The sequence below is a fragment of the Mesoplodon densirostris genome, chromosome 4, assembly GCF_025265405.1.
Source record: "Mesoplodon densirostris isolate mMesDen1 chromosome 4, mMesDen1 primary haplotype, whole genome shotgun sequence".
NCBI classification, from domain to species: Eukaryota; Metazoa; Chordata; class Mammalia; order Artiodactyla; family Ziphiidae; genus Mesoplodon; species Mesoplodon densirostris.
Window position 1 is genome coordinate 1,236,331 of NC_082664.1, and position 14,672 is coordinate 1,251,002.

The 14,672-nt window shown below is 57.0% G+C and overlaps 1 gene segment (V, D, J or C); it reads left to right on the plus strand.

The window, feature by feature from the left end:
• LOC132489331 (immunoglobulin heavy constant gamma 4-like) overlaps positions 1-12,626 on the plus strand; it is a 28,923-nt gene extending 16,297 nt beyond the window's left edge. The window contains 8 exon segments of the C gene segment in view: positions 5,508-5,572; positions 6,117-6,235; positions 9,156-9,449; positions 9,781-9,825; positions 9,967-10,296; positions 10,380-10,700; positions 12,121-12,254; positions 12,543-12,626. Of these exon segments, the coding sequence occupies positions 5,508-5,572; positions 6,117-6,235; positions 9,156-9,449; positions 9,781-9,825; positions 9,967-10,296; positions 10,380-10,700; positions 12,121-12,254; positions 12,543-12,626 (1,392 nt within the window).
• Positions 12,627-14,672: the final 2,046 nt, after the last annotated feature.

Here is a 14,672-nt window from a genome sequence, read left to right on the forward strand (position 1 = left end):
ATTCTACTTCTACACAAAGATTAACCCCTCATTGTCAGACTTGCCATCCTGACGCCCTTGTAGCATGGCAGCGGTCTACTCCAAAATCAGAGAAATCGAAACGGGTCAACAATAACTGTAAATTAAGTAGTCAGGGCTACGGGAAATCCAAGATGGCTGTCTGGCTTCTCCTGGCTCCCTGGCAAGCCTCATTTTTTATTTGATGGCTTAAAGCCTTCCCTGGCTGCAAGGCTGATGCCCTCACAATGAAAGAGGAAATGGTTAGAAAATGTGTTTTCCACTGGGGGTACACTTTCTATAATCTCCAGTGATCAAGGCAACCACTTCACTGGACAAATCATATAAGCCTTAACCAAAAACCTTACAAATTTCTTAAAATTATCACCGTCACTATCACCCTCTACCATCAGGCAAGGTCAATAAAACTAATGGAAAAACTGTACTCAAACAAAACCAAAACCAATTACATGGGATCCAACGAACTGCTAAATATGATTATGATTTTTATGATTTTTGCCTGACATATTACTGGCTTCTAATCTTTGTTTTTAAGATATAGAGAAGCCCTTCTCTTCAAGCTACTTATGGTTTACGACAATTAGGTGATTTACACCTGTGGATCAAATGAAAACATTTTTCTTTTCTCTCTGCCTTGTCCCTCCAGAAATTGGAGACACTTGGTTATGAGCAGCCTTATCAGGTAAATACAAAAGACTGTCTCCTGACACGTACAGGAATCTCCAAATATTTGGGGGACCTCTAGAAGAGAGAAATCCACCAGGAAAAATGTGATGGCAGGACTTTGGCATGGCTTTCTCGGCCTTGAGAGGCCTTTTGTGAATTTAGTCGGAGACTCCTGAGGAATTACACCAGAGTCAGTATGGAGGAGCCTATGTGGTCAATGGGCCAGACTTATTTTACAAACAAATTAGTCAAAAAGGACTTGTTGTGATTTATGTCATAGAGTGTTCTGCCTATGTTTTCCTCTAAGAGTTTGATAGTTTCTGGCCTTACATTTAGGTCTTTAATCCATTTTGAGCTTATTTTTGTGTATGGTGTTAGGGAGTGATCTAACCAAAAGACAACCCTCAGAATGGGAGAAAATATTCGCAAATGAAACAACTGACAAGGGATTAATCTCCAAAATTTATAAGCAGCTCATGCAGCTCAATAACAAAAAAGGAACAACCCAATCCAAAAACAGGCAGAAGACCTAAATAGGCATTTCTCCAAAGAAGATATAGAGACTGCAAACAAACACATGAAAGAATGCTCAACATCATTAATCATTAGAGAAAAGCAAATCAAAACCACAATGAGATATCATCTCACACCAGTCAGAATGGCCATCATTTAAAAATCTAGAAACAATAAATGCTGCAGAGGATGTGGAGAAAAGGGAACACTCTTGCACTGCTGGTGGGAATGTGAATTGGCACAGCCACTATGGAGAACAGTATGGAGCTTCCTTAAAAAACTACAAATAAAACTACCATATGACCCAGCAATCCCACTACTGGGCATATACCCTGCGAAAACCATAATTCAAAAAGAGTCATGTACCAAAATGTTCATTGCAGCTCTATTTACAATAGCCCAGAGATGGAAACAACCTAAGTGTCCATCATCGGATGAATGGATAAAGAAGATGTGGCACATATATACAATGGAATATTACTCAGCCACAAAAAGAAACGAAATTGAGCTATTTGTAATGCGGTGGATAGACCTAGAGTCTGTCATACAGAGTGAAGTAAGTCAGAAAGAGAAAGACAAATACAGTATGCTAGCACATATATATGGAATTTAAGGGGGAAAAAATGTCATGAAGAACCTAGGGGTAAGACAGGAATAAAGACACAGACCTACTAGAGAATGGACTTGAGGATATGGGGAGGGGGAAGGGTAAGCTGTGACAAAGTGAGAGAGTGGCTTGGAAATATATACACTACCAAACATAAAATAGATAGCTAGTGGGAAGCAGCCACATAGCACAGGGAGATCAGCTCGGTACTTTGTGACCACCTAGAGGGGTGGGATAGGGAGGGTGGGAGGGAGGGAGACGCAAGAGGGAAGAGATATGGGAACATATGTCTATGTATAACTGATTCACTTTGTTATAAAGCAGAAACTAACACACCATTGTAAAGCAATTATACTCCAATAAAGATTTTAAAAAATTAGTCTTGATTTGGCTGTGTTTAATGGAGATAAGAGTACTTTAGGGAGAAAAAAAAAGAAGATTATGTTTCACTAAATATTAAATTCTAGATTTGTTAACTAAGGTGTTTACTAAAACCCACTTCCCAGATGGTCCCTTGCTGTTATGTTATATTGCTACAAGATTTAATTAAGTTATTAAAAGGACACTCTAAGTTTGTTCCTGAAGCTTAACTTCGTAATCAGTCTTTGGATAAAGATCTCCACTATCTACAAACAGGAGATTAACACCAGGCTATGGTCATTTAAGTTTAAAGGAACCAGCCTAGTAATACTAGAAAAAACAGACTAAGTCAGACAACCTGGGGATATACTGGGCTGCACCTAATGGAAGTTCTTGACTTACATTCTTACTTATGACCTTACTAATACATTCTTACTTATGACCTTACTAATACTGCTAGCTATTTTATTTTTTATTGCCTGTTTTACAAAATCATTCTTTCTTACATTACCAAATGTATGACTGAGCCTCTGATAAAATGATAATATATAGTCCCATATGAGATCAATGATTGTAATAGTGTAACTCTTGGTATGGGAAGAAACAACAAGAGGGAAGAGTTTCCTGGACCATAAGAGACTAGGAAGACAGGTGGTCCAGAGACTTTTGGCCACTGTTAATAAGGCCTACTTCAGTAACAGCACATTGAGTGGCCTGTCAAAGAAATCTTTGCCAGAACTGGGAATGAGCATTTCTAGCACTGTGAGATGAAATGGTCATGAAATGCCCCCCAAACCTTGGTCAAATTCATGACCATGAAGGGACCCTGCCAACTGGAAACTAGCACCTGTTGCCTACCTCTACCAGGATTAAATCATGAGCCACTATGGCTGCTAACCTTCAACATCCCCTGAATGGAGTTCAAGGTGGAGTTCAGGAAAGAGGCACTCTGTGCTCTGGGGAAAACTGACAGAACAGGCCTTCAGATACATATTCTCAGGTAGATTTTTAAGGGCCAAAATTCTTGCATCTTCTCATACTAGAAAAACACTAAAATCATTAATGGTGACAACAGTTTGGGCTATTAAGGAAAAAACTACAATTAAAAGTCAAGATAGAAGAACTGTGGTTCAGACATCCAAGGTAATACTAGGTGACACTATGGGTATGATTTCAGCCAGTCCTTGTATTGCTGAGAACTTAAGCTTTATGAGCTGTGTCAGATGTGAGGCCCTCAGCTAGTCTCAAGACAACACCAGCTGGCAGCTAGTAACTGCAACCTTACGTTTGCAAGGTCTCTTCTTGTACCTATTACATTTTAGACAATGAAATTGCTTTAGATCAGATGGTAACAAGATGAAAAAACATGTATGATGACAAATAGCTCCTGTTATTTATGTGTTAATACCACATTAAGCGTTAAAACCTACTTAGATAAAACCAGATAAGTGGCTACAAGTCTCTTCGAAATGCCAGGTCCAGACTGGTTTTCAGACTTATTCTCCTGAAAAGAAATGAGATGGATTTTGTCTATTAACATTCACATTGTCCAACTACTTCTAACTGGATCTGTTACACCTACATCAATCACAATGGGCTAATAAAAAAGATGTTGTGGCCAAAAAATCAAAACAGAAGCGATATTGTAAGAAATTCAATACAGACTTTAAAAATAGTCCACATCAGAAAAAAAACTTTTAAAAAAATGTATATAACCGTGCCAAATGCTCCATTCCTTTGGACAGGGTAACCCAAGCGCTGACACTACCTGGACCACCATCAAAAAATGTTACAAGGGGCTTCCCTGGTGGCGCAGTGGTTGAGAGTCTGCCTGATGATACAGGGGACAGGGGTTCATGCCCTGGTCTGGGAAGATCCCACATGCCGCGGAGCGGCTGGGCCCGTGAGCCATGGCCGCTGAGCCTGCGCATCCAGAGCCTGTGCTCCGCAACGGGAGAGGCCACAGCAGTGAGAGGCCCGCGTACCGCAAAAAATATATATATATATATTATGAAACATAACCTGGTTCTTACTCCTACTTGGGCCCCTGGTTACAATAATTCTTTTACCGATCTTTGACCCCTGCCTTCTTTTAACCAACTTGTTTAGTTTGTTCTCTCTAGAACACAGCAGTCTTCTAGACAAGATGACAATAATGCAAAGATTCCAGTCATTCCTCAGAATAGATCCTGTCAAAATAACAACAGAAGTCACCCTGGGGCCCCTTAATAAAACGGAGCAAGAGCTCCATGACCCCCAACTAGGTAGGATCTGTGAGCCCCAAGCCAGCCTGAAGAAGCTGCAGAAGACAGACGTTCACCCTTCATCTTCCCAATAAAATATCACGGGGTTCACGTCTCTCAGGGGAGATTTGGGGTAAGAGATAGATGGGCCCCTGGGCTGAGCAGCTGGAGCTTGCCAAGCAGAGTGAACTGGAGCTCTGTTTTCCCTGACACTCCCAGGACAAAGTCAGTGGCAGGAGCTGAGCCCTGCTGGAGTAGAGATGAGACGACCACGTCTATCGTTCCTGAGGTGAGCGAAAGCTCCCCGACTGCACATGCGCAGGAAGCCTCCTCGGGGGTCGAAAAGGGAGGGGCTGCCCCCCCATAACGTGTGGTCAAACTTCCCGTCAGCCTTTGCGTTGGAATCTTTCTTGTCAAAAAGACACACACTTGTCGGGAGGGCCCTAGGACAGGTCAGAGGTGGGAAAAGAGGCGAGGAAATGCGCCAGAGGGAGACAAAGATCCAGGAGAACTGCCCTGTGCAAACCACCTGACCATCCCTTTACTGCGCCTCATCAGGGAGGACGCCCACACCCTCTCTCTCCAGGTGAGTATCTCTGCCTTGCTCCTGTCTTAAATAAGCTACTTCTCTATCCCACACGTTGTGCTGTGCTTCTAATAATAAACTTTATACCTGCTTTTTACAGTTTTTGCCTCCTTGAAACATTCTTGCTTTCAAACAGGGCAAGAGCCAGGGCAACGTTGCTCCTAGCCTCCGGCCCCTGGTGGTCTAGCAGCTAGGATCCTGGTTTTCATCCAGGACACCCGGGTTCAATTCCTGGGCAGGGAACTAAGATCCCACTTCAGGGCCGCTCACTGCTGTCTCTCCGAGAACAAGATCTCCACCCATGGCACTTCTGGGTTGGGGGCTACGATGTCTCTCGGGTCCCCAATCCCAGACCTAATGCTGAAGTTACGGGATGGCCCAGGGGGCACACACAGGGTGTAGGGTCCGCTGCAGCACTCAAACGAGAAACTGAGGGTCAGTGTCCCCCAAATATGGGACGACCAGTCTCGGCCCACACACAGCAGTGGAGAGGCTCACGCTCTCTCTCACCTAGATGGCCATTTTCGGGCCCCAGTGACCATCGTGAACTCTGTCCTCCGGGGGACAGCTGTGGCCGGGGTAACAACTGCCCTCTGACCGTGCACGTTACACTGGCCTTTGGTCAGATATCTGGGCCATGGATGGAGCCAGGGAGAGGAGGAGGGAAGAGTCGGAAAACAGAGGTCTGGAGGGGAGGCCACCAGGGCAGGTAGGCAGGACGAGGCAGGGGCTGGGCTGCAGGCTGCGCCCAACCACACACTGTCCAGGGTCAGGAGAGGTGCCCACCATGGTAAGGACACCCAGAGGGCTCAGGCGAGGGGCCCGGTACCCGGACTGCGGTGAGCAAACCAGGCACAATCTCTGCAGAAGGTGGAAAGCTGTGACAGTTGGGGTGCTCACTCTGTCCCCTGGGTCCAAGGGCACCGCTCACCACAACACACACACCCAAAAGAGACACCCCGGGTGCATCTGGACTCCCCCAGGCCCTCTGAGACAGAAACCACCCAGAAGAAAAGGGAACTTCAGGAAGCAGGTTGTGCCACACGGTTTCAATCCACTTCTTCATATTTGCAGGGTTGTGGTCAAGGAGTTCACACTTCCAGGAACTGGTTACCAGTCCTAGGAAGTAGGGCTGCAGACACAGAGCACAGCCCTGAAGAGCCACATGCTCCTGGGGCCAGAGCAGGGAGGGGGCGTGGAGCCCTGGGCTGCAGGGGAGCGAGTCCACCACCCCAACACTTGGTGAGTGGGGTCTGAGAGGATCAGGACAAGGGAGTGGAATGGGAGCCATGGAGGGAAGACTGACCTCGGGGACCACACAGAGCGGCTGCAGCAGCCAAGCGGGCACGGGGAAGACGGGCTGCCCAGGGGTCACAGTGCTGGCCCAGGGCAGGGACTAGGGAGCCGGGCAGGGGCATGTCCACACCAACAAGGCTGGAAACCCAGGGGTGGCAGAGCTCGGCGGGGCTGCTGGGCCTTCAAGGAACATGATAGGCTTGGGGATGGGAGCCTCAGGGCTTCGCTCAGCAGGATGTGCTGCGGGCACAGGCGCTGGGGCTGAGGACGAGGCCAGGATGGACAGGTGGGTCTGAGCAAGGACAGAGGGAGGATACTGGCTCGGCAGAGGGGAAGGAAAGGCCCCCCGTGTTGGGGGTGGGGGGTGGCTGAGGGTCCTGCCCAGGACAGTGGGGCCGGCTTGGATCTCAGGGCAGTGGCAGCCGGGGTGGCGGTGGGCTCTGGGCTGGCGCCGGGGCCCAGGGCAGCGGGAGTGCTGGGAGCACAGCAGGCAGGGCTGGCCTGGGCTCCTGTGTGCACAGAGCTGGCCGCACAGAGGCTGAGCACGCAGCTGCACAGGCTACACGAGGGGCGAGCGGAGCCAGGGCCTGAGGGCCGGGAGCAGGGGCTGGGGGCAGGGAGCGGGGAGGCAGAGGGCAGGTGACCCGGCAACTGGAGGGAGAAGCGACCAAGGAGGATCCCGCGGGTGGTGGGAGAGAGAGGAGGGTGAAGCTCGGAAGGCCAGGAGCTCCTCTGGGAGGGGCCCACGGTGGGACAGGGTCTCTGCCAGGGGAGAGTGGGCCGGAGAGAGGGTGGGCACCTAGCGACTCCAGGGAAGAGAGCTCAGCCCCAGTAAAGAAAGGAGGCAGGAGTGGAGCTGCAGTAGGGTGAGGGCCCGGGGGTGGGCCAGAGGGCATGGGTGCTGCTGGCCAGAGCTCCAGGGACAAGTGGCATGGAGGCAGCAGGTGAGCAGGGGGCGGGGAGGGCAGGGGGCTGCCCGGGAGCTTTGGGGGAGCAGGTAGAGCTAGTGTAGGTGAGCCTGGGGCTGGGAGGGCAGGGGGCTGCCCGGGAGCTTTGGGGGAGCAGGTAGAGCTGGTGTCGGTGAGCCTGGGACTGGGAGGGCAGGGGGCTGCCTGGGAGCTTTAGGGGAGCAGGTAGAGCTGGTGTAGGTGAGCCTGGGACTGGGAGGTCAGGGGGCTGCCCGGGAGCTTTGGGGGAGCAGGTAGAGCTTGTGCAGGTGAGCCTGGGGCTGGGAGGGCAGGGGGCTGCCCGGGAGCTTTGGGGGAGCAGGTAGAGCTGGTGTAGGTGAGCCTGGGGCTGGGAGGGCAGGGGGCTGCCCGGGAGCTTTGGGGGAGCAGGTAGAGCTGGTGTAGGTGAGCCTGGGGCTGGGAGGGCAGGGGGCTGCCCGGGAGCTTTGGGGGAGCAGGTAGAGCTGGTGTAGGTGAGCCTGGGGCTGGGAGGGCAAGGACCTGTCCAGGACCTCAGCCAACCAGGTACTGGGGTGAGCAGGTGAGTAGGCAAGTGTCATAGGGTGCAAGGGCCATTTCGTGCTGTGGGCCCAGCGCTGCAGTGACAGTGGTCAGTCCGACGCCGGTGAGCAGGTGACATGAGGACACAGCATCCGTGAGCTGAGCCCAGAGACCTGAGCCAAGGGGGCTGGGAGGGCAGGACGCAGGGCAGCTGGCAGTGGGGACGGAGCAGGGAGTCCTACAGGACATCGGGCTGGGGGTCCCCCTGGACTGTGCTGAGGGCCCAGGGCCGGGTAGAAGGGACACAAGGGCAGGGAGGACTCAGGCCTGAGATGGTGAACCGGAGCTCAGATGGGCAGAGGCTAGACACTCGATGGACAGGAAGCCCGGGCTCAGCTGAGGGGCCAGGATGAGGGGCTGGAGGCAGGTGAGGGAACCTCTAGAGGAGGGGAACCTGAGTGCACAGAGAAAGCAGAGCAGCCTTTCTGCTGGAGCTCAGGGGGCTGGTAAGGCCGGGCACAGGGGGAGCTCAGGGGAGCAGGCAGAGATGTGCAGGGCAACTGGGGCTGGGAAGGCAGGGCCTGCCCACGAGCCCCAGGGTCAGGGGACGAGGGGCTGAGCTAAAGGTGCTTTGGTCTGGTGGGAGGGGCCAGGCGGACGGCAAGGCCGGGTGGAGAGACGACCATGGGAGGGAAGGTCTCTGGGGCTGAAGGGGCACGGGCATCACTGAGGGGACCTGATGGGCTGCAATTCATGGGCCCATGGGCCCCAGTATTCCAGGCGCCTGTCGGGGCTTGGGACACGAGGTTACGACGTGCCAAAGTGAACAGGGGTTGACAGGGCAGTGGACCTGGCTGAGGGGAAACGAGGGGCCCTTTCAGAGCTCTAAGGGGGCTGCAGGTCTGGGTTAATCAGACCCGGTTCAGAGGGGACAGGTCCAGCTGGGGAATGGTGCTTGGGGTGCTAGCACCGTGCAGGAGAAAATGACGAGGGCAGTGCAAGGCTCCCAGGGATGCCAATGGGCAGAGTGATCCAGAACACAGAGGCCCTGGGTGGCAAAGAGCAGGCCAGGACAAAGGGATAGGAACAGAGCAAGGCAGTGGGCTCAGGGAGAAGTAGCCACTGCTCAGGGCTAAGACCGAGGGCCTGATCAGGCCAGGGACCCACAGGGGGACTGGGGCACAGGGGACTTTAATCCAGGTGGACACCCAGCCCTGACTGGGCTGCTGAGTCCAGGACCCACAGCTGCGAAGGCAGAGAACCACAGTGGCAGAGACCATGCCAGGCCGCTGGCCTTCAGGAACTCTGGAATCACATAGTCTCTGGGCACAACGGTGCCCCAGGCCTGGACACCTGATGCCCTGCCCGGACCCTCGCAGGGGTGAGGCCCTGGCAGTCACACGGCCTCTCTCTCACAGCCCCCACCACGGCCCCGGCAGTCTACCCTCTGCCTCCCAGCTGTGGGGACACACCTAGTTCCACAGTGGTCGTGGGCTGCCTGGTCTCGAGCTACTTCCCTGAGCCAGTGACCGTGACCTGGAACTCGGGCGCCCTATCCAGCGGCGTGCACACCTTCCCATCCGTCCGAGGGTCCTCGGGGCTGTACTCTCTCAGCAGCACTGTGACCGTGCTGGCCAGCACCTCGTCCGGCAAGACCTTCACCTGCAACGTAGCCCACCCGGCCAGCAGCACCAAGGTGGACAAGCGCATCGGTGAGAGGGCGGGTGCAGGGAGGGTGTCCACTACGGGACAGACCTGGGGTCAGCCTTCCCACCTGAACAGACTGCACACCAGGGATGGTGAATCCCGCCCAGGGTGTCATGGGAGGCATGTCTCTCTCCCTCACCTGAAGGCCTCCCAGGCTCAGGGAGGGGGTCCTCTGGGCGTTTCTACCAGGTCCAGTGTGGGCACAGGCTGGACACCTCCCCCAGCCCCTGGGCCCGCAGAGGTGGGCACAGGTCTCACCTGCCAAAACCTGGCCCTGCCCTAAGCCCAGCCCCGGGCCATCCCCAGCCCCGGTAACCTCCAGTCTGTTCTCTGCAGAAATCAACGGGCCAAACCCCTGTTCCAGGTGTCCCAAATGCCCACGTAAGTGAGCCGGCCTCAGCCTCCACCCCTCAGAGGTGGACCTTGCCCAGGCGTGGCACTGGGGTGTGGGGGGGGGGGTGGATGGGTGCCTAAGAGGAAGTCCACCCAGGGGCTGACCCCCCACTGTGTCTCCCCGACCAGCCTCTGGGTTCCCAGGAGGACCGTCCGTCTTCATCTTCCCCCCGAAACCCAAGGACACCCTCACAATAACCCGAACACCAGAAGTCTCCTGCATGGTGGTGGACGTGAGCAAGGAGGACCCCAATATCCAGTTCTCCTGGTACGTGGACGATGTAGAGGTGCACACGGCCAAGACAAAGCTAAAGGAGGAGCAGTTCAACAGCACCTACCGTGTGGTCAGCGCCCTGCCCATCCAACACCAGGACTGGCTGAAGGGAAAGGAGTTCAAGTGCAAGGTCAACAACAAAGGCCTCCCGGCCCCCATCGTGAGGAGCATCTCCAAGGCCAAAGGTGGGTCAGGTGGACGGGCGCAGGAGGGTCCCTGGGGCCAAGAGCAGTGACCATCGTGCTAACAGCCATACCTCTCCCCACAGGGCAGCCCCAGGAGCCACAGGTGTACGTACTGGCCCCACCGCAGGAGGAGCTGGCCAAGACCTCGGTCAGCTTAACCTGCATGGTCACCGCCTTCTACCCGGGCGACATCGACGTGGAGTGGCAGAGAAACGGGCAGCCAGAGTCAGAGGGCAAGTACGGCACGACCCCACCCCAGCTGGACGCCGACGGGTCCTTCTTCCTGTACAGCAAGCTCAGGGTGGACAAGAAGAGCTGGCAGCAGGGAGACACCTACACGTGTGTAGTTTTGCACGAGGCTCTACACAATCACAACACGCAGAAGTCCATCTCCAAGTCTTCGGGTAAATGAGCCACACGGCATTGTTGCCCCAGCGAGCCCTCCCCCCCCTTGGGCTCTCAGGGCCCAGTGAGGCCGCCTGAGCCCCAGCCCTGTGTACATTCCTCCCGGGCGCCGTGAAATAAAGCACCCAGCGCCGCCCTGGGCCCCGCAATGCTGTCATGGTTCTTTCCGAGCAGAGCCCCGGGGCACGTCGGGCCTGCGAGGGGCAGGGGTGGACCCGGCTCTGGGTCACAGGGGTCAGCAGCAATGCGGGAGAGCTGACCCCACTCAGGGCCGGACCCAGAGTGTGCGGGTCTGCGCAGGCCGCTTGGGGGCTGCCCGAGGCCGGGGAGGGCCTCTCCTGGAGGCGACAGCTGCTCCGGCCGCCCTCCACCCAGCAGCTGCTGGGGCTCGAGTGTGTGCCTGGAACGGGAGAAGCCCACCAGAGACCCTCAGGAGAATGAGTGCCCACTTCTTCCCGCCCCTGTTGCAGCCCAAGCTGTGGGACACTGGCCGTCCTCGTCCCCATGTTCCTGTCCCTGGCTCCAGAGTCCGCGTGCCGGCTCTGTGCCCCGAGGGGGGCCACACGCGGCACGGGGTAGGGGGATGGCCCTCCTTCACGGTCGGGCACGGGAGATCAGCCCCCCCCACACTCAGGCCAGGTGGCTCTGCCCTGCTTGACCCTGCCGGGGGCCAGGCCTGGGCACTCGTGGGGACACTCATCCCTGTACCCAAAAGGGGCAGAGGCAAGCGGCCCTGAGTTCCCGGGGGGACCCTCCACACGCACCCGTGGACACCGAGCCCAGAGCCATTGAAAACAGATCCCCCACTGAGTCACACCAGCCGGCACACCACCGCCTTCATCCACATGCACTCACCTGCCCACGTACACGTGTGCAGTGCACCCACCACAACACCCACGCACGAGCACACATGCGGGCCTTGCACACGGGCCCTCCCACAGGGCAGCTGCACAGACCCACACCCGACCTCAGAGCTGGGTCTCATGAGCCCTCACCGTAGACCCCAGCCTGGTCCCCACCCTCCAACGCCCATGGGACAGAGCCCAACAGGGGCAGGGCCCACGTGCTCTGCTGACCCTCCCGCCCTCCGGGTCTGGCCCCCAGCGGGAGAGGAGCCCAGGGCCTGAGCCACTGTCCTGCCAAGGGGTCCGGGCACCCTCCCCACAAGGGCCCCAGCTCAGCACACAGCACAGGAGAGGGAGCAGGACACACTGGGCAGGCCGAGACGGGGGCCCAGGCTGGAGGAATGGGGGGCTGGGGCTGGTGCCCAGCGACTGTCCTCAGGTGCCTCTTGCCCGGCCCACCCGGGGCATCCCGCCACATCCGCGCCACAGTGGGAGCCGTGCTGTGAGGCCCCGATGAGCACCCCCCCCGCCCCCCGGGGGCAGGCGCAGCACTGACCCCGCCCTCCCTGTGCAGAACTGCTCCTAGAGGAGGAGGCCTGTGCTGACGCCCAGGACGGGGAGCTGGACGGGCTGTGGACGACCATCTCCATCTTCATCACCCTCTTCCTGCTCAGCGTGTGCTACAGCGCCACCGTGACCCTCTTCAAGGTGGGCGGGTCGGCCCCGCTGTGCCCTCGCGGTCCCCACTGTGTCTGCACCTGGCCCCTGGTCCCTCACTGTCCCTCAAGTCCCCTCACTGTCCCCTCACTGACCCCACACCTTTCATGACTGTCCCTCACCTTCCCTCACTGTCCCACACTCTCCCTCACTGTCGCCATCATGGCCTCCTGTCCCCACTGGAACCCCTCGTTGTCCATCGGCCCAGGGACTGGGGGTCAGGCCCTGGGGGGCGGCCCGGGTGGTCTCCAGCCTGCACTAACCCCCGCCGCCCCTCAGGTGAAGTGGATCTTCTCATCGGTGGTGGAGCTGAAGCAGACGATCGTCCCCGACTACAGAAACATGATCGGCCAGGGCGCCTAGTGCTCATGACGGGCTGCATCCAGGGCCGCCCCAGACCTGTAGGACCACGGCCATCCCCTTGTGCCGCTCAGCCTGTGCCAGGCCTGTTCCTCCGCCCGCTGACCTCGCCAGCCTCCGAGCTCACGAGCACCCTCACCTGCTCTCCCGGCCTCTGGTCTCATGGCCACTACAACCTGCCCCCTACCCCCCTCACAGACCCGAGTGGACTGCACGTGATGCCCACCCTGAGCTGATGTCCCCGCAGGACACCTCCAGGGCCCCAGGGACCACCAGGAACGCCCGCGTCAGCTTGGGGGTCCCCCTCAAAGAGGAGGAGGCCGGCGTCCGGGCTTCTGCACAGGGACCACCCACTGCCTTTTGTCCCGGCCATGCTCCAGATGCAGGGTCCCCAGGAGGAGGGCCTGTGACAGATGCTGGAGGGAAACCGCCCCCCTCAGCGCCCGCCTCTCCCAGCAAGAGACCTTCTGCAGGTGCTGCTAACAGTCCCTCAGGTCACCTCCACCGAGGACGCTACTCAGAGCAGGGCCTGGGCCCGAGGCCGGCACGGGAGCCCCAGCACGGGAGGCGGTAAGGTCCAGCCAGACCGGCCTCCCGGAGAGGACGCTGTTGACCTGGTGCCCCGCGGGCTGAGCTGGAGGGGCTCCCGGAGAAGAAGGCAGAAGGCACGGCCAGCCCATCCTGCAGCCAAAGGCCTGAGTCACGTACAGCAGGAGCTCCGCCTGCACAGGGGTCGGGGTGAGAGGCGCGACCCGCGTAGGGCCAGCCTCCAACCCCGGGCCCCCGCCTCAGGGCCCAGTGCCAACTCTCCCGTCTCTGCAGAAAAGCACAGTCAGCATCCGCATGTGGAGGAGCTGCTCCCCGGACGGAAAAGAAGGTCCACGTCACCGCAGCCTGGGAGGCGTTTCTCCTTTTCTGAATGTTGGAGCCCGTTGATGCTCTTCGCTGTCTCTTCATTTTTTTAATGACAATAAAGCGTTCTTTACAATTGCCTAGCTCGCTGAGAAGTCTCCCTAGGTTAGCACGCCACCTACCCTCGTGAAATCCACGGCCGGTCTCCCCCACACACCACCCAAGCCTGGGGTCCCCCCCTGGCCTGTGGGCGCAGGGGCGAGCCAGGGGCCTGGGGGAGCCACAGGGAAGTTGCACGTGTTGGGTGTGTCTGCACAGGAGGCTGTAACAGACAGCACAGGGGGCCTTTGACAACAGACATCACTGTCTGACACCCTGGAAGCTGGAATCCCAGATCCAGGAGGTGCAGGGCTGGCTTCTCCTGAGGGCTGTCTCCGTGCCGTGTAGACAACGTCTTCTCCCGTGTCCTCACGTGGCCGTCCCTCTGTGCGTGTCTCTGTCCTAATGTCCTCCTCTTTTAAGGACGCCAGTCAGCCTGGATTAGGGCCCACCCTGGAGACCCCAGTTTGCATCATCACATCTTTACAGACCCCATCTCCAAATACAGTTACATTCTGAGGTCCTGGGGGTCCGGGCTTCAAAACTGGAATTTGGGGCACACAATTCAGCCCAAAACAGCCGAGCTGGGTGCGAGAAAGGAGGACCAGGAGGGAAGGCCAGGAAGCCAGGCCAGGAGGGGCAGCGGTGGGGAGGGGCTGCCAAAGGGGAGCAGGGGCAGGCCTGGCTCAGCGCTCAGGACAGACTGGGCAGCGAGAAGGAGCGCAGGAGGGGAGGGCGTCCGGGGGCACTGAGGTGACCAGTGTGTCACAGGGGAGCAGGGGTGGGGCTCCAGGGGCTCCGGTGAGGGACCAGGAAGGGTGGCCGTGCAGATGCCATGAGGCCGCTGTGCCCGCCGGTGGGCAAGGATGCAGGGATGGGTCAGGACTCCACCCTCACAGAGACCAGGGACCCATCCCTCCTGGTGATTCCACCTCAGAGGAGACACAACCCTCCCCAGAGGGCAGAGTCAGGATCCACAGCTGTCGGCCCTTCTCAGTAAAAGCTCCAAAAAAGTGGGCCGGGGTCTGGGTCGGGTTCTGGCCGTGCTGGGCTCCCTCAGCCCGGCATTTCAGGGGGACGCGGCCTCGGGCTGCTAGA